This window comes from Malaclemys terrapin, chromosome 2 (assembly GCF_027887155.1).
Source record: "Malaclemys terrapin pileata isolate rMalTer1 chromosome 2, rMalTer1.hap1, whole genome shotgun sequence".
Lineage (NCBI taxonomy): Eukaryota > Metazoa > Chordata > Testudines > Emydidae > Malaclemys > Malaclemys terrapin.
In genome coordinates, this window is record NC_071506.1 from 195,285,125 (window position 1) to 195,310,179 (window position 25,055).

Here is a 25,055-nt window from a genome sequence, read left to right on the forward strand (position 1 = left end):
CAGAATGAGAGGCAGGAGTGCTATTCACAACTCTGCAATTGGCTTACTGAACCAGCTACATAGCCTCTGTTTCCCAATCTGAAAAGCAACAGAGTACTTACCTGCCTCTATAAAACAGACCCACACATGGCCAAATCTAAACACACACTATGTATTAAATACCTTGACAAAGAAATAACTTAGAAATATTTGAATGCAGTGACTTCCTAGAAGCAGTACTTAGAGCTGGCCAGACTCAATTCCATATCATGACAACTTTCAAGGTTTCTAAAGTTTTCTGTTCTGCATTAGAACAAGAACAAACCCCTTTCAAGCATTTCCACAAAACGAAATGGTCTCAAGATGGCCAGGTTTTCAGTTCTCTCTAAGTGAGATTCCACCCTGGACCTCAAACCTTCAACAAAAACAGGTATGTTGCTGTGAAACATTTAGACTTTCATTAAACAGCATTTACACACACGCACACACACACACACACACACACACACACACACCCCCACCCACTAACTGGAAGTGCTCACCAGCCCTAGTACTTACAATTGAGAAAATTTCAGAGGCCAAAGATTAGCTTGTCCTCAAGGTTAGCCACTGTGGTTCCTCTTTGTTCAGCATGAGCCAAAAATGTAGGCCTCCCATAAAAATGCTTGAGTAGGAAGGTTAGTTTTGAAAACTTCAGGAAGTCGCTTCATGAGTCAATTCTGGAAAAAGCTGTAGCTAACCTATTGCAGGAACAGCAAAACTTAATCAGTTCAGTGCTGTGTTAACGGTCTGAATACAAGTGCATGATTTTTGCACATGGCTATCTGGTTTGGCTATAAGCAAAAAAGCCCCAAACCTATGTTTAGTTTGATACTGTAGAGTTCTGACTAGATTGTTAAATGAATTCTGTTGGGGGGAGGGAAGGGAGGAAAAGGGAGAAATTGTAGGGGTGCCAAGGCACCCAAATTGATGATTGGAACCTGACAAGATCTGTGTCAGTCTAAACCTGATTGCTATTATCCTCTAGCACTCCAGCTTAGTGTATTCCAGAAGTTTGTTTGCAGGGGGCATCAAACCTCCAGAGGGAACTGAAAACTACAAATAAAGTGTATTTCACAAGATAATTTCCCTGTTGTGACTTTCCCTCTGCTCCCACAACTGGGTTCAGGAATTTACTTTCTGAATTTTAAGTGGTGGTCACTAAAATCTGATTTCTTGCCTCAGTTTTGGTAGCTGCCCAGAGACTCCAGGGGCTGTGGACAAAGTAAAACTTTTTTTAAAAGCGTATTGTATCAGGTGACAATGCTGCAGCTCATATTTTGTATGGAGAAAAAGTGATTTAAAGACAGGGTGAATCTTATGGAGGAGAGAGTTCAAGCTATAAGTAGCTACCTCACTGGTGCTCCTGATGTAACACTTCAGTCTTTCCAAGAAGTTTGAGTCTTCCATCTCCTTGTGTTTCCACTGGCTAATATTGGTCAGACTAGCAATGAGAAAGCAGTTTTCCTTCCCTCCCACTGAGAATCAAATACCTGTATAATTTGCTAGCCAATCACAGTGGTATCTGAGATTAGCCAGCAAAGAGGGACTAAGTAAAATTCAGACAGTTTGATGGGTCTTTTGCTTTAAGAATTCTCAAATGCAATAGGACTGTTATTGTTTTCCACTAAGATTGCTATGGTGGAACGTATAACAATACAGCTGTACAGGTTGCATTATTTGCTGCTTTGTTTTTGAACACAGGCCTTAATGTGGGGTATTCTTAAATCACAACTTTCAACATAGGGAGAGTCATTGTGGGACTGGTGTCCCCAAAAGAATCTCAGGACTTTTGGATTTTGAGGGGAAGTGCTTCTTACAAGAAACTGATCTAGAGTGGTCTTAGGAAGTGATTGATGTCCATATTTTAGTCATGCCCATTGACAGGATTTGTATACTTCGTGGGCTCTGCCTCACACCATCCATAAAAGTTCTGTAGAATAGTGGGTGGGGGATTGTTAAAAGCACTGAAGTTAGATACTTTCAAGCCTCGGTTATCACAAGCTGTAGTATATCCCTATGCATGGGGCAGATGGTCCCTAACACAATAGATGGCATGAGGGCTAGCAGTGTGTTGCATCAAAGTACTGAAGCTTAACTCTTAGAAAGATTGGAATGCATTAGTTAGAATACAGGATTGCTTCTTAAGTTAGTAAATGGAGGATTACATACTAGCTGCAATGGAGTACTGAATAGGAATGAAATGGAAGGGACCATAGATGTTTAAAAGCCAATGGACAATAGACTTTATAGCTCTTTGCCCTTCTGTAGTGTCTTCCAGCAGACAAGGTCACAATTCTTCATGAAAATCTTCAGTTACACACCACTCTTGGAACAGGCACAGAGAGGTTAAGCTACTTGAAGGAAAGACTGTCTGTGGCAAAGCCAGGAAAAGGTCTCAGATCCTCCTGTGCCTTAGCCATAAGCCTATACACTCCCTTGATTTTGAGAACAAAATTAAACTTCAGGAAGCTTTCCCCACAATTATGAAATATTGGCACAATTCCAACATACATGGTCTACTCAGATCTCTAGTGTAGAAAATCCTGTTTTTTTGGTGTTATTTGTACAGTGTTACTTAAGTTCAGAGCAAGTTTACGGTCTCGTTACTTGGCATTCCTTTGCTGACACCAGAAGGGGTAAACTGGTATTACACAAAATGCAGCACCTATTTAGATTTGTTCTCCAGCATTTTCAAACGTGCATTACTCAGATTAACTAATGTAGTGTTAAGATTGAATTCAGTTTGGTTTACATATGGTAGAAAACTTCTAGAATACTCAGTTATGACTCTATGACCGCTGGTATCAGTGGCCATATTAGAACACAACTTGGTTTTTTACATCAATTAACATTGCACAAGTACTTAAAAAATGGAAGTTTATTTGTCTTTCAATGGCTCAAATAGCAAATAAAAAGAATTGGGTAAGGCATCAGCCTAAGACAAGTGACATTTCCGGTGTCCATTAGCTTCATTACACCTCAGTTCCCAGTACACAGTTCTCAAAGCAAAGTCAATGTTAGTGGTTAGACTCCCTGGTTAAATAGACTGAAAATGAGTACACAGTAAAGATGAAGACTGGCCTACTTGGCTATAGTTACATGAGTAACTTTAATTCCGCACATGGTAGTCTACTAAGTGTACATACAAAATTCCTTACGGATAAATATTTAACAAGTAATTTTTAAAGAGCTGAGTTTCTACAGTATCTATTTGTTAGCGTGTAAAGTACACATTTGTTACTTAGCATGGTCAACTCTGATCTGACGCCCATCCACGGACTCTCCATTCATTGCCCTCATGGCATCTGACGCATGTTCCGGGTTGGCAAAGGTGATGAAGCCAAAGCCTCTGGACCTCTGGGTCTCTTTGTCTTTAATTACGACCACCTCAGAGATGGGGCCGAAAGAGCCAAAATGCTGCTCCAGGCCTTGTTCGTCGGTCTCGAAATTCAGACCCCCAACGAAGAGTTTTCCTTCTTCAGAAGACATAGTGGTGGTGGTGGAGGAGGAGGAGTCAAGCGGATCTGTCCCGGGCTGGAGCTGCTCCAGCCCGGGACAGATCCGCTTGACTCCTCCTCCTCCACCACCACCACTATGTCTTCTGAAGAAGGAAAACTCTTCGTTGGGGGTCTGAATTTCGAGACCGACGAACAAGGCCTGGAGCAGCATTTTGGCTCTTTCGGCCCCATCTCTGAGGTGGTCGTAATTAAAGACAAAGAGACCCAGAGGTCCAGAGGCTTTGGCTTCATCACCTTTGCCAACCCGGAACATGCGTCAGATGCCGTTTGCTTGAATGCATTTTGGACTGTCAGTTATAGGTTTTACACATGTATAAAAAGAGTAATAGTTTGTGGAATCAACCTACCTCTTCCTACTCAAGAGTCCAAATTTCTCAGATTCTGGCTTATTTTTAGCCAGAAGATACTGCACACTAGCAGGGTGCTAGTGTTCTTTTGTTTTCTGAAGCAGCTGAGGCAATACATTTTATTTGGATGCGGATAGTAAGTGTTTCTGTACTGCAAAGCATACTTGATAACATTAAACTAGAAAAAGTTGCTACAATGCTCCCCATTATGAACACAAACTAGACTAAACAGTACAAAACCTGCAAGTAGCTTCCAAACAACCACATCATGTTCCCATAGCTTAGTATCACGAGGACAAAGGAAGAAGTTACTGATGACACCAGAATTTCCCAAACACCCTAATGCAAAACATATTAGCTCTACTGAATGAGCTCCACTCTGCCCAACTCAGGGACTTAAAAATCCAAACACCTACAGATATTAACTACTTGCAAAACGGTAGTTTCAAAGTGCCAGCATGTTAAGTGGTAAGTGCCCATTTCAGGCTTAACTGCCATACAACCTTGTAACCTCAACCGTACATGTAGATTCCAACCCCTTTAATTTTAAACTACCATATTGTTTACTAAATCACAGGTGACAATATGCTCTGGGCTATTCAAAATATCCAGAGTATGGCACACATTAAGATCAGACACTGCTAGCAGACAGCTAGTTAGCAAGACCGTTCACATAACTGCACTCCACACTAAAGGATATTCTCCCACATTGATGCATAGGGATGCATCAGTCTCGATGCATCAAGATCGAAATACAGCCTTAACTATGTAATCTGCTATTTCTAGGTTTTTAAATTAAGGCATATTCAAATGTTTCCATTTAATAATTTACACCACTTTAAATTAATCAGGTAATGCAGATCCACATAGGAATGACTCAATATAACTGTATGCAGATACACTGCCTGAATCATTTTCTCTTCTATAATTTGCATAACTCATAATGGCAAAACAGCTGTATACCAGTTTGTTTGGTGGTATGTTCACAATTGTAATTTGCAAGGCAGTAGAAGACAAGACAAAGTTGAAGATTTAGTGATACAAAATTTATGCTTTACAAGAAACCACAGAAAGTAATACTTCCTTCTGTTTACTGTTAAAGAAAGACTGCCTATGAAATACTACATTCAGAAGAACAGTGATGGTAGGCAATTATGAAATGGGTTGAACTTTGCTTCTCTTGAAGCCACATTAAATTTTTTTCAGTGAATTTAACTCTGTGCAGTTCCAATTCATGCTTTTAGTGATACATTACGATTTCCAAAATGTTAAATTTCAGTCATTTAAGCCTTTGATGGCATGCTTATAAGTTATGGTTATTAGCATGGTCAAGGAAGGAAAGGAGTTGGGTCTTTGATTATAAAATGCAACATCTTTCTCTGATCCTCTTAGCTAGGCTTTTCCTTTTCTTCTTCCCATTCTTCTCTTTGCTGTCTTCCATCTTTCTGGCTCTAATTTCTCTCATTAAATCAAAAAACACCTAAAAAGAAAATAAAAGTTAATTTAGATAAGTGCATTGACGTGTAAACTAGCATGTGTTCGTGTTATAACTTTACATAACTATGATCTACTTGAAATCATGTGTGGCTCAGAGTCAGCTAAATACAGTACGTCTAGGATAAATTAGCCCTAAGCAAATCCTGCAAGAAGGATCCTACTCTTTCTAGTCTTCAAAGGAAATGCAGTTTTTTTGACGAGGGAGTGAGGCTAGCTGCCCCTTACCATTGAGCTGCACATGCTCCTGAGATGCTTATATGAGCGCCATAAGAGCTGAACTTCCAGCCTGAAGCATAACTGCCATACCATGCCCCCATGCATGAGGTTTCAAGTTTATTTCCATTTCATACTAATCAGACGGAAGAAAAAATCCTTTGCATTTCACATTAGAATACCACACAGATGATAAAGACAAGCAGACATTAAACATCTAATTTGCAAAGTGTCATATTAGATACTTACAATAAAATATTTAGTGTCTGTTTTCCAGGGGCCATCCACATTTAGTCTAAAAATGCAATTTGAGTTCTGTTGAGGATTGGATATACCCATATTATGGAGGACCCAGTATGGTCCCCTGAGACTAGAGTTATTCATAAGAAACCACCAGTCTAGAAACAACTTAATTATCCAATGCAAACTGATGACTTGAGGCTTGATAAGTTAACGGTCTTTAAAAGAATTAAGCCTTAAGTTACAGCTCAAAAGCAAGTCTTTCGGAAGGCGAATGGAATAGCATGTTGGAGAAATTTGAGACCTCTACAGGTTCAGCTCAGAATGCAATTCTTCATTGTCAATTCAGGCTTTGGTAAGACTCTGCTTCTCGAAGACTCTGAAATGAACAACGACACAAAGCACAAAGGGACACTGAAGCAGTCAGCTTCCAGGTGCTGCTACAATGTTATGCTCATCTTTGCAAGTTGACTTCAGTAGATGTATGAGAGCAACAAACTGCCCAATTCTATGCAGTTTTCCTTTTGGCAACAAGTTCTCTATTCTCAACTAGAGATCTGCCTTTGCTGGTAGTCCACAGAGCATTGACAGCCATATTGTAGCAGAATAAGGTGGTCTCTTCTGAAGTGATGCACAGAGTGAGCTAGAAAACCATAGTTCTGTATATCCCACTACAGTACTCTTGTTCTATAGCTATGTTCTACATAGAATTACATTTAAGAAATTAGTATGTGATCCAGGTGATGATTAAAATGTAATGAGCACGACTTACCTGTGTTACACTTAAGGTGTTTGAGGAAAGAATATCTAGGTTTCCTTGACAAAAATCAATACAACTATATACACTATGAAATTTTCATGAAGAGATCAAATGGCCTTTACTTCTAATTATGACTTGAGTTACCCATGTATCTAAATCTGTGCTATGAGTGACAATCCTCCAATTGCTTAAGTAAATGATACAGTATTTAGCTACCTACTTCACCTACTTCTGCAAATGCACTTAAGAGTGAAGAGCCTTCCGGGCATGTTGTATAGCTGCCAACACATCTCAATTCTGGACCGCAGCACTCAGACTTTGGAGGACTAGAGAACCTTGTGTCAGATACCAAGCTATTCCTTTGATTTGTCCACTGCAAGGGATTTTGCAATTTAAACTATCATTTTGTGGGCTAGTTGCCATTTCACCACTAGGTCTGAAAATCTTCACAAACTTGTAACGGCCACGGTTTAAGTGCTTATAGAGCTGGAGATCGTTCCCTTTATTGCAGAGCATGTGTTGAACTTGAGAGCTAGAGTGTTAAAATAAAATTGTGTGTGTCATTAAAAAGATGCACCGGTAGATTGTGTCTGAATTGGCAATTTTGTTAGGCTACGATACATTGATACCAGCTGCAATTCCATGCACCAGAAATTGCTATGTACTAGTTCTTGGTCTACCGACGTGTGACCTGATTGTGTTTTGCTGCATGTAAGTGAACTGCACTTAGCCACTGACCCAAAGACTAAAATTACCATTTGAAAAACTGTTGCAGAACCAGTTGCTCTAGTTAGGAGTTAAAGAAAAAACCCACAACTTGATGGTAGACAATTATTCCAACACAGTCCATCTTCCGTGTTAGGCCATCAAGTTGCAACTGGTGACCTGACTTCTGACATCTTAGATATGATGATTTCCACTGGGGATTTTTCAAGAGCATGATCCGATTTGTATGTGGGTCACCAGAAAGGAGAGATTAGCACATTAATCTAAGCTACTTAATCCCCTTGTCTCTTAATAGATTTGCTTTCCACAAGGCAAAATACTGTTAGCAACCAGATACTATGGATTTCCAAAAGAGTTACTGAAATTTAGAGTGCAAGACATTTTAATTCTGAACATGAAATTTAACCAGTCTTACTTTTGGAGACCAGATTCAAGCATTGTCCCCCCATCTTTGCTTTTGCCTCAAAAATAAATGGTGACCACACAGGTCTTTTCTTGCCCATTTCTGAATAAGGCTGCTTCTCTGTATCCCTTGATCCTCTTGCTGCAGCTCAGTACATTCTATGCTGTGAAACATTCATTCTCTCCCTTGTCCATGCCCAGGTATCATCTGACTGAGGGAGGTCAGAATCCTTCCCCTATAAAGCCATTCAAAGGGTCAAGGAACAGTCCAGCCACTATTGTTCCCTTCCTAGAGGCTACCAGTCTTGTGGTCACATTCAAAATTATTTAGGAAAATATTGAAAAACAAGTGTCTAGGCTAAGATAGGCTGTCTCAAGGGATTGGTAATGAGAATCAGACTGTCACCTCCTGAACTACCCCTTCAAAATCTAGCCAAGTTTGTTAAAACTGTCACCATCCAAAGGCGGAACTGGTGGTCTGGTCAGTTCCAAACTGAGAACTCAGTTATCACACACTTGAGGATGCCCCTTTAGAACATGGTTGAAGCACACTGAAGGGGCAATGCAGGGAAGCTTATAGTTCCACTATCATTGTTGTACCTGTTCAGTGGTTAAAGGAGATGCAGTTCTCTACAGCAGTTGGTCCAGAATTATTCACAAAAGCTAAATTTAGCTTTTCATGAAACAAAAGTAGATATGGAAAGCAGTATCTGTGAAAGATTTAGGGCTTTTACAGAACCTTGATTTTTAATGTTTTGTATTTAAAGGTCATTACCTTGTCAACATTAGCTCGCGTTTTAGCAGAAGTTTCCACATAGTTAACGTTCCACTGATCAGCTCTGTTCTTTGCTTCCTCTACAGAAACTTGCCTTTTATCTTCCAAATCTGATTTATTACCAACTAGCAGAAAGGGAACGTTCTCATCTTCTTTTACTCTTAAAATCTGCTCCCTGGAGGAGGAGGAAAGAAAGAAACATTAATTTACAGAGGTATTATTCCCAGAAAAGTCCACAAAAGGGTAGCATTTTTATTTTTGCCTTGTTACAGTGAATGCTCATTTACTCCTTTTAGAAAGTTTAGAGGGTGTGCAGTGTGCAACTGCATCATTGTTCACTCAAACCGTGATCCACTATAATCTTTTCAGCAGTACACCTCTACCCCGATATAACGCGGCCCAATAGAACATGAATTCGGATAGAACGCGGTAAAGCAGCGCTCCGGGGGGGGGGGGGGGGGTCACGCAGGGCTGCGCACTCCAACGGATCAAAGTTCAATAGAACCCAGTTTCACTTATAACACGGTAAGATTTTTTGGCTCCCGAGGACAGTGTTCTATCGGGGTAGAGGTGTACTAACTACGTAGCCAGTTATTCCCCATTTGGGTAGTTGGGCATTTGATTTTTCCTTCTCAAGTGTGGTACTTGGCACTTGTCCTTACTGAATTTCATCTTGTTGATTACAGACCAAATCTTCAATTTGTCAAGGTGGTTTTGAATTCTAATCCTTTTCTCCAAAATGCTTGCAATCCCTCCCTGCTTGGTGTCATCCACAAGTTTTATAAGTGCTCTCCACTCCATTGGCCAAATCATTAATGAAAATATTTAATAGTATCTGACCCAGGACAAACCCCCACAGGACCTCACTAGATATGCCTTCCCAGTTCAGAGCCACTGAGAACTCTGAACAAAGATCTTTCAATCAGTTCTGTGCCCCACCTCCTAATAATTTCATCATGTACTTGAGCGGTTTAAAGAGTTAACCTACAAGAAACTGAGACCATGCCAGCATCCTGCTCAAATCCTCTGAAAGCAGACAGTTCTAAACAAGTTTCCAGATGAAGACATCAAGCAGAACTTAAAAAAAAAGTGTGAAATTCAACTATGCCTCAAAGCAAAGACGTATTATGCATGTTAGATAAATTGGATAGTCCCTTTAATAACTAAGGCATACCAGTTGCTACAACAGATTCCACTCAATTGAGTGAAGAGCAAAAAGCAGAAGGGAACTTGCTAGCAACCACTAAAAGCCCACATGTATAGCACAAGTGTATACAGCTTCTGCAAAAGGGAACCGAACTGGTAAGCTAACATTATGGGGAAACGACCCTGTTAGAGCTCTGTGCCCTGACCAACCACAGTTTCACAGAAAAAGCAATCAAGTTTCCAAACTTCCTGTCACAATGTCCTTCTTTGGTGTTCTGCTCAATTGCATTCCCTCAGATCGATCAGGAATGCCCAGGAACTCAGATATAGACCGCTCCCAAACATGGCATGGTAGTATTCTTTTAGCATAAATATTAAAATGTGAAACCTGCTCTAGAGATTTTTTTCCAATAGACTATTCTTTGTGTTACAGAAGAGCTGAAAAGGATTAAGTTTTCTACCCTGCAACCCCTCCCCCCCATGCCCAAACTAAATATCAGAAACATCAGGGGCTGGTCTTTTCTGTTTCTGCTGGGTGTTTCCGCATGTATATTGCAAATTCACTTTAGCTGAAAGGATAGTGTTTTTGAATCTTTAATAAACATTCTTTGTCTGAAGTTAGTGTAATATCTATTTAACATGACTAACTGTTTTGATGACTAAATTTCTTCCTCTATAGAGCTCAACATGTGTCATTTCACTAGTTCTAGTAAATTTTGCACAGCAGACAAGATCTGAAATTTTAAAGTAGTTTAAAACCATTCATGCCTCCTTTATTCATCAAAAGCAGCAAGGGACACACATCCATATCCCCTCCTCCATTCCAGACCACCTTTAAAAGTTTTCCTTAATATATTCTGATTTCCAATACTCATTTTGTTTTGACCCATGAAGACCGGTCTAGTAGGCACCTACTGTGTTCCTGTTACCCTGTTCCTCATCTCTCTTGTCTTATACTCAGACTGGAAGCTGAGCCAGAGACCTTTATGATCTGTATAGTGCCTAGCACACTGGGCCCCTAGGCACTACCACAACATGTAGGCAACCTAGTTCTGCTGCTCCCTTGAGTGCTTCAGACACTTTTCACAACATTAAAATGCTTTAAAGAGGTTTTTGACCTTTGACTTGCCAGTTTAACTGAGCATCTATAAATTACTAGTGCCTATTTAATACTAAAGTTATCATTTCACTATTACTACTACTACTGATGTAACCCATCACCCATACTTAGTGTTTCCTATTGTGCTGCATGCCTAAGAGCATTCTTAATGTAATATGTTTCATATGGTACATAAAAGGCATATATTTATATTGATTTTGCATCTTCAACACTTCTAAAGTTAGTTTCAACAAAATGAGTTGCCTTATCCAGATTTGTAGCTGAGTTCTGGAAAATTTAGGTATATTTAGTGTCAGATTAATGAAAAGAGGGGACTCTTATTCTAAATAGGGATGCAACAGGTTCTTGTTTCATTAGACCAAGCTGAAGTAGTTCTAGAGCAGAGGTTCTCAAACTATGGTCTGCAGACCACCAGTGGTCCACAAGCTCTGTTCAGGTGGTTTGTGGATAGTTCCCTCCAAAGTGCGCGCATGGGTGGCCGCACACGAGAGAATGAAGGGCCACCCACCTAATTAATGGAGCTGCACAGGCCTGGCTCCACTAATTACGTGCCTGGACCCTGAAGAAGACACTTGTAAGGTGAGGTGGTGGCCTTAGATGGAACAGGGGGCAGGTGGGAGGGGACAGTGGGGTGAGAGGAAGGGATGGGGCAGAATTTGGAACGTGCAGGGCTGCAGCAGCCAGAGAAAGACAACTTTTCCCAGCCCCAGCTCGAGGGCTGCCATGGTGGGGGACAGAGGGCACATCCATCGCATTAGAAAGGTAAGACTACTGCTATTAAAATAGGAGATTGTGCTTTTTATTTGTAGAACAAAAAAGATTAAGTTTTCTGTATAATGCTTTTATCCAAAGTGCTTTACAAGAGTTTGCTAACAGTACAAACAATATTTGGAAAGATCATTAATCCGCTGAGACCCTCAGCAATTTAATTGGTTTGCGGAAAAGAGTGAGAACCACTGTTCGAGCATGTAGTAAGGAACTTGTTTTCTGCAGCTACTGCTGAAGCCTAATGCTATTTGCATAAATTACAAGACTCCGTTTTTCTGTCTGCATGGTCTTTTTTGGGTGGGAAGGGAGGGGAGGGAGTGAATCCCTTCTGACAGAGTAACTTTATATTTGTAATATGTTGCTGCAACGGCCTTGAAGTTGTAATGTTATCTGCCATATTCTCAACTGAAGAAAGCTTCTTGCTCTTTAAAATTGCTTTAGCCTGGACATTCCTCATGCAGCTTATTCACATCCTTTCAGACTGAGTGGATGGTGATATGCACAACTGAAGAGGAAGGTATTTTCTTGACTTTTAGGGCAGAGTTTTAATATTTAGCATCTTAATTACTGTTTTAGCAATAGTATATCATCCATTAGTTTCATCCTCAACCCAAAAAGACTCCTAGTCAGATCATTTCCCCTCACTTAAAGAGGATGCTTCAAAAGATTGACTGCTTGTGCCTTGCATTTTCTCCTGCCCTATTACCAGTTTGTAACCTTGTGGGCTGTCTCCCCATGAGACTTACTTTAGTTTCCCCTGGAATTTTGACACCCTTCCAAGAAAAAACAAAATAGCTATGAAGAGCTATTTATGCCTTTTCATGGCCTGGCCTTGCTAGATTGCATTGGGGAAGTTTGTTTTGTTTATTTTGAGGAAGCTGGTTAAAATGGAATGTCTACTTAGTGGTTTTTGATGGCACTTTATTTCCAAAAACAGAAGGCAAATGTTTAACTCAACTGTTGATACTTCGCAGCACCAAATGTTGGGGCCCACAGGATTAAACAAGATTGCATCAACAACTATACTTCAGTACCTTCTACTTATTTATAACAACCCAAATGCTTTTATTATGTAATCTCAGTATCCTTAGAATATTGTTCATCCAACCACGGACATCAATAGAGACATCAATAACCACCCTCACAAGGTGGTTGTGAACTGCTGTGTAATGTTGCCAACAGCAACTATTGTTAGAGCCAATAGTACCAACTCTTAACGTATGGAAAGCTTGCTAGCCAGAGCCCAGGAATTTGGAGGATAAATCCTACCACATGCTGCTCTCCGGGATACTCTGTTTTCATACAGAAACTAAGTAGTGACCTTTTGCACTACATATATTCTAGCACATAGAGGCCAGTGATTGCACATCTGGCTGCTGTTTGCTCCTGTTGGTACTTGACAGGTTAAACAGAGAAGAGAACCAAAAAACAAACATGGTATAGAACTACAATGGGTAGAACAAGCAGAGAGTAAACTAACAGCCCTGGGACATATGAAGTTGGGATCCAAACTGCACAGCTGCTGTGCAGCCTACAAGACAGTCTGGCACTTACTGCTACCAGTAACTATGGTCAGGCCCATCAGTTTGGATGGTAGTGCGCCTATTTACAAGTCAGTTCAGGTGCCAAAAAGCCACTGAATTACATAGGTAGGCAGTCTTTTGAACTCTGCCAAGTACCTGCTCTGACAGTACTACTAAATCTTTGTTTCGTAGCATCTTAAAGACATTGTGCCAAAATTACCTGATCAGCAGAGGAAAAACACACATGGCTGCTCTAAGTCTTTAGACTGCACCCTGTGTATTGTCTGACATCTCTACAAACTTTCATAGCTATGAAACAGCAAAAGACTACAATAAAATGTATTGTACAAGAGGAATCTGACAGGTGATCAAGACCTTATTTTATGAACTCACTAAAATATATTTAAATGTGTAATTTCCCCATCAGTTTACCTGAAGTCTGCTGTAGCTGCAAAAGATTCCAGCTCTGTGATAGAGAAGACACACAGAAATCCCTCTCCACTTCGGAAATAGTTGTCTCTAATTGCAGCATAGTCCTCCTGGCCGGCTGTATCCAATATGTCTATTTGGACCTCTTCCCCATCCAGAACTACCTTTTTTCTGTAGCTGTCTGCTTTGGTGGGTTCATAGTCTTCCACAAACTGAAAAAAAAAAAGTATAGGATAAAACCATATTAATATTCCCAAATAAATGTTGAAAATACACAAACATCTCCATCTGGATTTTTAATGTAAATACAAGAGGATATACTTTTTCTGGGTCAGTAACTACATAGCTCATTTATTCAGGCCATAAGAGTACCTATAGTATAGTCATACAAAGACTTGACAAAATTAAGTCAAGCCCATCTCATGCCAGCAAAATAAGATGCTCTTGTGAGCTGTACGGGCACCAGAGGTTCTCACTTCCTGCTATTACCCCAAAAATAAAATTCACACAATTTAGGGCCTCTTGTCTCAGTTTCTATAGGATTTTAGAGCATCAGCAGCATACTTGCGTTGTCTTGGGTAATGTCAATGTCAAGCTGATTTTGAACAGAGTTAGAACATTGGTTTGTTTCTTGCAAGTACTCTAAAGTCACTTAAGGGTATGTCTACACTGTACACTCCTTATGGTGGCATTCAGAATACATACACTGCACTTCCCTTTAGCATGTATATAAAAAGCAATATAGACCATGAGGCACTGCTTAGGCAATGAACACATGCCAGAATCCTTGGGTATGTACTCTACATGGCTTTCTATATGCTCAAGCAGCGCCGCCCCTGTCTACAGAGCTATCTTTAGCAGTGTAGTGTCCCCTTGCCTCCCAAGCCTTTCCCTAACAAATGTAGCTACACACTGCACTGTGGATGCAGCTAGCTTTTCACTGTAGAGTATAGCTATGCATACCCTACACTGCCACCAATGGTGCACACTATAAAAGTACCCCAAGACTACTTAGCCAATCAATGGTAGTATTTTGCATTGACAAGTGGTAAGGGAAAACAGGAATCCTATTTCAAACCTCTCTCAAAGAAGAGGTTGAGCAGCACCCCCAATAGGGTGCAGATCCCTTCTGAACCAAGTCTCCTTGAAAAAGCTTGTTTAGAGCCCTGTGCGGATACAAAATATGCATCCACACATATACGCAGATTTGCAGGGTTCTAAGGATGTCATTAGAATACACAATAGTTGATCTACTGCCCTTTGAGATTATAAATCAAGTGAAAGTGTGAGTTCAAGAAATCCCAGACATTTATATTCAACTTAACAGGTAAGTCACATAATAAACCTTTCAATTCTTCCAGCTAGTTTATTTAGAACTCAAGAACTAGTTTTAAAATGATCATACCAATAAGCTTAATGCTACTCAGCCATTTCATCATTTCTTTCTGAAAATTAAGTAGGATGCAAAACATAATAAAGTTGGATTCTTACCTCATCATACATGAACTGCAGTGTTAAAGCAGATTTTCCTACGCCACCACTTCCCACCATGATTACTTTGTGCAAAGCCAAAGAATTCTGACCTTTGGGCTTATTTGCAGCCATCTTTGGGTTGCAGCTATTTGACAGAAGTAAACAGAATCTAGAAGGGGAAATAAAGTACTTCCATTAGTTAATGCTTGTGTACTGTTTAAAGAGATTACCGGTAAAGTTTCAGGGACATATGTATTCAAGGAACATGTTTCAGTTGTTACCTTACCTTCACTAAAAGAAAACTAAGGGTATGTGCCACATGTCTATCTGGTTCCTACTATTTTCACTACAATGATGCTGGAGAGATATTTTTTAAAAAGGTAATCCGTAAATAGCAAGGAAAGCCCTCTTCCATGAAACAGCAGTGCAAACTAGCCAAAAGTTAGAGATTAAAATATATCACCTGCTTGTAGAGTACAGCATGTTTTCTTGAATGTGGTAAGAGTCCTTTGTATGTTTGTCAAACTAGCAATACTTTAAACAAGATTTCTCTTCTGACAAAAACAAGTCAATATCACACAAGAAAAGCTGTATTATATCAAAGAAAGGAAATGAGAGGTTTGTGGGAATTTACAAGTTCAATAATAAGATATACTCCTAGCAAACTAAGAGTGCAGTTAGTGTAGTCTTTGAATGGAAAATGAAAAACCCAGATCTGAATACAACTTAACCCCTTACCATCAAATGGCATAGTTGTGGCAAAAGGTGGAAGAGCTGAAAGTATATTTTGGTTTAGAACCAAATCAACTTGCAGACCTTATGATGCAAAATGCTATTATGGTGCATTCAAGTACTACATTTGCAATTCGTGCCTCAATACCACATCTTGTTGCATGCATGTAGATGCCCTGCAACTCACTGACTTCAATAGATTCTGCCCATGCAGACAGTTGCAGGATTAGGGCACAACTGTGTACAGCAAGTAAACTCATTATAGGAAGCCAGCAAGGGGTCATTCAAACTCCAGTAGATCTTTGTGCTCCTTTAGTTCAGTTCCTTCCTGAGGGTTTAGGTGAGTACCATCCTGGCAGATGGGACTGTTCCCTTTAGAGAGTAAGCCAGTGCACTCCTAAAACAAGAGAGAGTCTACTATATAGAAGTGAGGTATTCCCATCCTTCTAAATATTAGTGTTTTGATCCCTTCACTCCCCCTTTGCTCCTTGGATTAAAATACCAAATCTCAAACCCATCTTCAGACAGTGCATTAATGACTGCTACACTTCAGGGGAAGGGAGGGGATCTAGCACATTAGAACTTTACAAGTTCACACTAACTAGGAACCTAACAAGAATCACGAAGTTTTGCTAACTAGCAAAGGTAAACAATTACGAAGAACTTACTCATGTGACAAAATAGTTTGTATTTGACAATACTGCATAAAACCATATTGTGAAAGTGTATTTAACAAAGATAATGAAGTCTTAGTAATAAGACTTCATAACACTACAACTATGTTTTTCAGTGTGGAAATGCCATTTTGTTTGCGGATTAGTACATTTCAGTAGTTTAACTGCTAAGGTATAAAGTAATTTTCATAAATGCATATGAACTCTTCAGTTTGAGTCCATGTACTGAGAGGTTATTAAAAATGTAATATGCCACTGTCATATGGAAAATGTCAACTGAAGCTTCATTCCCAGGCTGTCTTAAAAAAATATCTGAGATCTTCTCTGGATCACATCAGTAACGCTATTCATTATGTTCTCAAAGAATTCTGAAAATGCAATTGAAAATTAAGTGGCTTAAATTGTTTCATACATAAAGGCTATCTAAGTGAATGAAGTATGAGCAAGCTGCTGTACTAATTATAGACATGCAGCAAAGAGATATATAGCAAATATATTCAGCTAATCTACACAACTAAGGCATTAATTACCCTTCCCACTTGAAAGATGTACACAATCTAAAAAGACATAACACATTCACTATTTAAAACTTAGAAATTTTGTTGTAATATCCCTCAGCTAGAGAGTGACAATATTTCAGTTTACAGAGTCAATTTTGGATGAAGACATGTATACATTTAAAGCCTGACAAAGTATAAAGACACTTGCACTGTAGTGCAGTTGTAGCTTATGACAGCATAATCTGTCACTCAGGGGTGTGAATAAACCACTCCCCTAAGCGACAGTTACACCAACCTAAGTGATAGTGTCCACAGCACCATGTCATCAGGAGAATTTCTCCAGTCAACATAGCTTCTGCCATTTGCAGAAGTGGGTTTTTATGCCATGGGAGAGCTCTCTTCCATAGAGAGAAAGTCTTCACCAGATGGGGTGCAGCTGCGCTGCTGTAGTGCTGTATGGGTAGATGTGATCTTAGAGCAAATAAGACTGGACACTTCATACTAATGTGTCTAAAAAAAAAACACTCTTTCCTACAGACACTGAGTAGTTCAGCTGAATTCAGTGGGGCTACTGACATGCTCATGTTTCTGCAGGCCATAATTAACACCAATTCCTAGGAATTTCTGATTGACTGTTAGACTACAGGGTCTTTGAAAGCATCTGCAAGACTTTAAAGAGACAGTTAACTAGGAAATTCACATTTGTCCAAAAGTTATCTACTAAAGCTACACTACTTTAAGAGTACTATACCTGGAAGGAAGAGAAATTGTTAGTTTCACATTACTTTGTGATAGTACTTTGTCTGTAATCATTGTTTCCTCTACAGTCTATTTTTAAAGGCCATAAGGATTTTTCTGTTTGCGTGTAAATTTTCAAGTATTTGCAATTAAAAGGACTATCAAGGTTTTAAATTAATGGAGATATTCCATCTCCTAGATCTGGAAGGGACCTTGAAAGGTCATCAAGTCCAGCTCCCTGCCTTCATTAGCAGGACCAAGTACTGATTTTGTCCCAGATCCCTAAGTGGCCCCCCTCAAGAATTGAACTCACAACCCTGGGTTTAGCAGGCCAATGCTCAAACCACTGAGCTATCCCTCCCCCAGTCATTTTCAAAAACCTTGATAGTGTCCCTTTACAGGAAAAAAAAAGCACAACAGCTTGAATCAAGGAAATAGGTGCAAACTTAATCAGATTGGCTAACCAATTAGCACTGTGCTCTTTGAGTCACTCCATCAGCCTAGTTATTACTTGAAATACACTGCAAGTCCTAGTGAATTGCATTCCTACAAATGGGTGAGATGTTCAAGATTAACTTAGATACAAGTTTTGCTATATGGAGTTTAAGTCTTAGAGATAATTTAAATTGTCATACTATTACACGATATCAAATTTTGCTGTGGGAAGAGTTCCAAGGTCAGTATTCAGTTTTTGTATTAAGGTCTTAGTGATCCAGAAGACAGCGCAACTAACTAAACTGGCATGTGCTGAACACCATTCTGGAACAAACATTCCACGAGACAAAGCTGAAAAGCACCAATATTAGAAGAAACCTGAGAAACCACAGCAAATTATGGAGGTGCCTGGTAGCAGCTCCATACTTACGACCACATTTGACAGAGGACTTCTGATGTTTCCTCTAGAAGTAGGTGGCCAACTGGTATGAAGTTTCAGTTTTTAATTCATGTAGTTTGTTTTTTTTATACATCTAATAGTATAAAAATCAGGGCTCTGGCTGAAGTGTTCTCTGGGCAGCCCTACTTTTTGTTGACATAGAAAGAAAAGTTATCTACGCAAGTCCTGGTAAAGAAGTCTGTCCCAACTAGATCTGGTGCAGTGGGTAGTTTCAGTGTTTGATTCAGGTCACTTTTAGCTATTATCCACACTAACTGAAAGCTTATACACTGTGCACACAAGCCTGATTGATGAGGGCTGAGCACACAAAGTCATATCATTATAAGTTACGCTTGATTTCATTCTACAACAGAGACGCGTTCAGGAGCAGCCCCTGCTGGAAAGTAGACCTCTGAGGGCGATAATGCAGTTGCTGACTGTGTCCATTTCGCCACCTACTCCATGAATAAAAACCCAGTAAGATATTAAAAAAAGCTTCATTTTGAAGCATTTAGTGTTGTCACACCCACCCATCCCTGATAAGCTTACAAAAAAACAAGGAAAGTAAGGCAAGACACTTGGCTTATCACCACAGCCACACAACGTAGGGTATATCTGAGGGACATCTGCCTTCCCTTACCCCCTTCTGCACAGCCCTTTACCATATTTTTCCTCCCAATGCTAGGTGTAGGTCTTTGTACTAGCTGGCTGTGTTTGGAGAAAAATCTAGTAATATGCAGGAAAGGTGAAAAGTAGTAATACTTATGGTCGTGGTGTGGGGTACTGGGAAGGGGTGTGTTTGTGGCTGAAAAAGTAGAACTCAATTGGCTTAACTTAGTTTCCTTTTGTGGAAGTAGGTATCCTGTGTAGCAACCATTACTGCTTCACAGTGTTGTACTGTAATACCATGTCACTATGCCCATTGTGTGTAGAGGCACAATGTCATCTCCTTATTCCCTACAGGTTCTCAGATCCTACCTCCATGTTCTGTTCCATGCACCTCAATACCAGGAAAACAGGTCAGAGTTCAGAGAACAGTGAAAAGGGCATTGTCTAAACCAGGGGGTTCTCAAACTTGATTTGAGACTTGTTCAGGGTAAGCCCCTGGCAAGCTGCAAGATGCTTTGCTTACCTTTATTTAATGATGTTAAATATATTTTTAAAAAAGTGTTTTTAATTTATAGGGAGTGCACTCAGAGGCTTGCTATGTGAAAGGGGTCACCAGTACAAAAGTTTGGTAATCTCTGACATATGCTGCAAGTCTTCAGGAAATGTCCCTCTCTTCGGAGTTATCGGGTAGAAACAAGGGTCTGATTGGGACTATTTAAAGAGACTGACTACACTGTGTTTAAAGCTTTATTAGAACCTATTCCTATCATGCTTAAATGCATTAGTTACAGAAAAATTTACAAACTATAAAGTGCATATTTGCCTCTTTGAGGCATGCCTAATTCTTGCACTGACAAATTTTCAAGAGGCACCAACTCCAAAAATGCCTCGCAGCTTATCAGAAAAAGTCCTCCCACTCAGCATGGTGTGTTCCAATTTAGGTTCAACAAGTCCATTAGGAGAAAATGTTGGGTAAGCCGAGCTTTTTTGAAGCATGATGCACACTTGTTAGTTTCAGAATCTTCTCATTTGTAGGAATAAATTCCTTGTATTAGACTAGAGTAAGTAGGACAAAAGTTTCAGAAAGTAACAGGAAAAATAGAACTAGCTATAAATGTGGGCATCTGACCATTGGGATAAATTACAATGTGAATTTACATTCAAATTTCTACAAGGATTTCTGGTAGGATTTTTTCACATGACTTGCTCATGTATTTCTTTCCTCTGAGGTCTCTTAATGCCCTATACCTGCTGAGGTTAGTCTTCCCTTTTGGACTATCTTCCTAGGAAATTAGGCTCACCCATTCTTTACAAGGACCTCATTCCTTTCTCTACTTGCTGAAGATGTAAACAAAGGAAACATGACCACCTGCAACCCCTTTGTTCATGGTAGTGATGTCATTTTCCCTCTGCTCAAGTAAGCTCTCCATCTTTATTTCAATAAGAAAATGTCTAGAACGAATTGACAACTGTTAGCTACTTTGGGATAATAAATGTATTCTGGATTCAAGTTTAACAGAAAGCACTTTCAAGTTGTTGTACTGGTGTGTTCTCAAGCCTGAACCTCAGAACTCCCCTTCTGCGTGCCTACCAACACAGTAAAACCTCAGTTTGATGTCCCTATCCTACTTAATGCAATAGCTAATCTTCTTTTGGCTCCTTGAAGGCTAGATTTTTTTTTTTAGTAGTACAAAAGGATGGGGTTAGAAATTGAAGCATTCATGTTTGTGGACACTTGACTACTGATGTCAAATTCTTCAGTGACAGAAGATCACTGCATAGTTTAGAAGTAACCAAAAATTATGAAAATTCCTTTGCTGTGACTGTCTTGCAGCAAACCTAGACAGTCTGTAGTTGAGAAAACATGGTTCTCTGAACCCTGCAGATAAAGTGCAGGAAATCACAAAGGCAGTTATGGGATCAGTAACTGTAGAAAGTTGTGGATGAAAATTACATTTTTTGTAAGAGTTTAATTTTCAGCTACTGTAACACATTCAGGTGGCTTGTCAGTGCATAAAGAAGAAACTCAAATCTTAACATAGTATATTCAAAATATAGAATTTGCTAAATTAACAGGGCTGGCGACCTGAGAATACTTGTAATTTATAGGACATTGAGAGAAATGGAAATCATTCAAACATCTGAATTAAAGCAGCTCTGCAGGGAGTTTCCAGTTTGCTTTTCATATGTCCCAATGAGCAAGCTGTAAAGTTTCTGATGTCCTGCTATCCTAGTCAGACTAATGATACCCAAAATGATCCAAAAACTTGGTGGTATCAGAGTTAGAATGAAAGTTCAGAAAGGCAGTGGGGAAAAAACAAAACAAACCACACCCAAGCTTTGTATACACTGGCTGCCAGACTGTATAGAATAAGTTTTCTAACAGAACAATTAACAAATTTGCTTTGGGATAACACCTAAACAAAAACAAAAAATCAAAAATTACACAGCCCATTTATTCACTGCAGGAGTTAATTACACTGCTACAGAATGCAGTCCTTTAACCAGTTCTACCTCACAATTACCTGAGTTTCTGGTAAACTGTCTATTGTTGTCCAAGCAATGCAATGTTTTAGATTTCATCAAGTTCTGTATCTAATATGTTAGTTTGAATGCTTCATCCAGCCACATGGAACGTTTCAGGGAATGTTTTAGGCTGCAACAGGTAGAACCCTATTCATTTTGGTGGCAAAGCCAGAAGACGGAAATTGGGAACATTAAGTCCCTTGAATCTAGTTACCAGCCAGCAGCTTCAACCACATCTTAATGAGCATGGGGGACACTGAGGTTTTGAGGAGATGAAGGAATGGAAGGAGCCCCTGGGAAGTGCCATGAGCTCAGCCTACAGAAGCAACTGATAAAGATGCTTTATGACTGATCTAGCTCATTTCCCTTCCTGCACAGTAATAAGTTACACTGGAATAGAGAACCTTTATGCTGATAACAGTGTCCACTTTGGGCAGTTTTGTCAGGATAGTTAAAAAGTACAGTTTGGGTTCAGATAAGCCTACAGAAACCAACATTCTGAGTTAAGCCACTCAATTTTGGAGGCAGGCTTTTTGAATACTTGGGGTTGATAGCTATATACCAACTAGTTTTAGTTTAGTTAAATTGGTGCAAATCCCTGTGTGGAACCTTTTGGTTTAGCTTAATCCTGGTCCTAATTAATTTAAAATAAACCTAAATAAGACACTTAAACCACAATCAGTGTCCATATAGGGATTTGCAGTAATTTACCAGATTGTCTAAATTCACATGTAGTTTAAAAAACTGCATCCTTCCATGCAGAGAAAGGCTATACAAATCCCAGGTACATACGGTCATTTATCTTGTCATCTTACCAATAGACTTGAAAAGTCAGATGGCTCAGCCCAAGATCAAAGATTATCTGCATCATTCTTCTCTAGGGTTTAAAGCAGCTTCCACTGCAGAGGATAATGGCAACCTCTGGGTGACAGTTCACAAGCTCCCACTGGTGCCTGCAGCCCTACTGTTCTTTAAAGTTAAGAGCTCAACAACTCACTATCACGGCGGCATTAACAGAGATGAGGTAAGTTCATGTAACTTTGAAGTGCCCATTCTACTGGATGTTTCCTAGTAATGCAGCTGGTTGAGTACCTTTAACTTCAACAACTCCTTTGGGGAGTCAAGAGTTAGAATTAAGCAGCAACTTCCTAAATGAAAGTAGGTGTATTTTTCCAAGATATTGAACCAAGGCTTTGTTAAACTAATAAAAACAAAGTCTTGGCATACTGCAAGAGAAGATCTCTGGGAAACGTTTCATTAAGCTACTTCCTCAGTCCCATCTAAAAACAGCAGGAAAATTACTGACTGTTCAAACTTTCACAGAATGGACATTAAGGTTCTAAAACTTAAGACCTAAATGTTCAACTTAAGTGTGCAGAAAAGGGTGCAAATAAGTTACGTTTACTAGTAAGTTATTCATGCAATAGTTAGCAATGCCCCCATTAGTAACTGTCTGTTTTGTTCTTCAGAACTTTATTTCCTAGCTGCTTCAGATGTTCAAATTTATAGGAACTACCATAGATATGGTTCCAAGTTCTTCCATTGTTAATAAGTTAAGTATAGGATGTTAGCCTTTGGCCTCCCATTGCTTTATGAACTTCCTTGTAGGTTTAACAAGGTGGGTTCTCTGGTCACAAAGGATATTTCAGCCATCTAGGCCTTTGCAGATCAGGCTTAATAAATAAAATATATATATTAGTGCATTTGAAGTTAAGCCCAAACCACTACTGCCACATTTTGGACTGAAGTTCCAAATTCTGTACCTTTAAGTTATTAATTTTAAATTTAGTCTGTACATGCTTATGATTTGATGTCAAGCTTACATTTGATCATTTCAGATTTGTCACGACAGCATCTCAAAAGCTTTAGCAGTTTTTCATTATATTTTATACTACAGTAAATATGGAAAGTATCATCCCAATGGATATAAAGCCAATATTTTACCATAACCTTGTCAAGGTGCCCCATAAAATGCCAAAAAATGTAATAGTGATTTCATAATGGAGCTATGCAGTGATTAGAACAAAACCTAAACGTCATCAAATGGGAAGAAATGGCCTGAAATGACAAGGAATGGGCACCGTATCCTAGGAGTCCTAAAAGTAGAGGTTTTGTTGCATGCACTGTTTTCCTATAGTTTCACAGTAGATTAGCACTAGCTGACTACTCATGCTGATTTCTAACCAGTTTTCCTAGTACTCTATGGCATATTTGCAAGACTTTGTGCAACTAAGTTGGTAAGAACTAAAATGGAAAAAAGGTCAAACAAGATAGGACTAAGGTTACTTCCAGGACCAAGGTTACTTTAGCAGCCCAGGCAAATTTAAACAAAACAAAACCCAGGTATCTTAAGACATGACAGTTAGCAACATGTAAACTTGTGTTTGGATCTGTGTCCACAAAAGATCAGTATACTAATTAAAGAATATTGGCTGTGTCCTAGCTTTCCCTAGGGAGGAATTCATCCTAGGGAGTGGCACAGTGCCAAATTCAACATATACTAATTTTCTTAAGGCATTTGAAAATGACTAGTAAAATGACTGGGCAAGTCTATGCTTGCTTTAAGGCCACAGACCTACAAATTTACAAGCATAATCACACCGGAAGAATCCAGAGTGAAGAACTCTGAAAATATGCGAGGCATCATAATGAGCAGAACAGCTCTCTGCAGAACAGCTCTCTAGAGAACCATAACCAATTCTTAGACAAGCACTCTCAATATAAAGTAGTTCTGTGACAACATATCACATGATTTACAGGATCTGTGCTATGCCCTAGCTTTTAAACAGATCCCTGGGCCCCCTTCACCGTGCTAGACCCTACAAGGTGTCCCACTATTCCCTAAACAGTAGTCCAGCTGGCCATACTGCTGCTCTAAGACTGTGCCTCTGGGCTCCAGCATTCCTTTAACACCATGAGCTCTGACCAATAAGTCCAACAGAAAAACGCTTTTTCAGGGACATTGCACCCTTTTCAGAGATCAATGCACCTATCTGCCAGGACACCAGACAGCCTTTTCAAAACAGTAGGTTTTTATTTTTTTAATGAATAAAGTCAACTGGAACACATCTTTGGGAAGTTTTTAGGTTAGTAGTACAAGAAGCAAAGGTTAAGACCAAGCCAGGGCTCTCTTGGAACCATTTTGCTTTCCTCTGGTTCTGTCCTGTGTATCTGTCCCAGATGAGCAGTATGGTCTCTCAATGCCAACTCTTAGCTTGTCACCTCTTGGTCCATTGTTCTTCCTGATGACTTCACATTGTTTTCTATTTTTAGGTGTCAAAGAGTCTTTGGGGTTCATGTCTTTCCAGATCCTCCATTAATATGGGTCAGTTTCAGCCAGTCCTTAATGACCCATTCATACCCACCCCCCCCCAGACAGTTTGACATAGCCACCTAATGTCTCCTGTTCTGCACCAAAAGAGTAACTTAACTCTTTTGCATCCA

The 25,055-nt window shown here is 39.6% G+C and overlaps 2 protein-coding genes across 2 annotated transcripts in view; both read right to left on the reverse strand.

Annotated features, from left to right (window-relative positions):
• Positions 1–2,884: 2,884 nt before the first annotated feature.
• LOC128832132 (RNA-binding protein 3) lies at positions 2,885–3,560 on the reverse strand. Its single transcript, XM_054019207.1, has one exon. The coding sequence runs from the start codon at positions 3,508–3,510 to the stop codon at positions 3,259–3,261; it is 252 nt and encodes an 83-aa protein (XP_053875182.1). The 5' UTR covers positions 3,511–3,560; the 3' UTR covers positions 2,885–3,258.
• Positions 3,561–4,910: 1,350 nt separating this feature from the next.
• RALA (RAS like proto-oncogene A) overlaps positions 4,911–25,055 on the reverse strand; it is a 49,716-nt gene continuing 29,571 nt past the window's right edge. Inside the window, exons 2-5 of the mRNA XM_054019206.1 lie at positions 14,977–15,127; positions 13,489–13,697; positions 8,500–8,674; positions 4,911–5,366 (exon numbers count right to left, since the gene is read on the reverse strand). Of these exons, the coding sequence (XP_053875181.1) occupies positions 5,244–5,366; positions 8,500–8,674; positions 13,489–13,697; positions 14,977–15,090 (621 nt within the window). The 5' untranslated portion in view covers positions 15,091–15,127 and the 3' untranslated portion in view covers positions 4,911–5,243. The remainder of the gene's footprint in view (positions 5,367–8,499; positions 8,675–13,488; positions 13,698–14,976; positions 15,128–25,055) is intronic.

Excerpts from the sequence above, each read along its gene's own strand:
- LOC128832132 (XM_054019207.1), bottom strand. The coding sequence starts at position 3,510 with ATGTCTTCTGAAGAAGGAAAACTCTTCGTTGGGGGTCTGAATTTCGAG.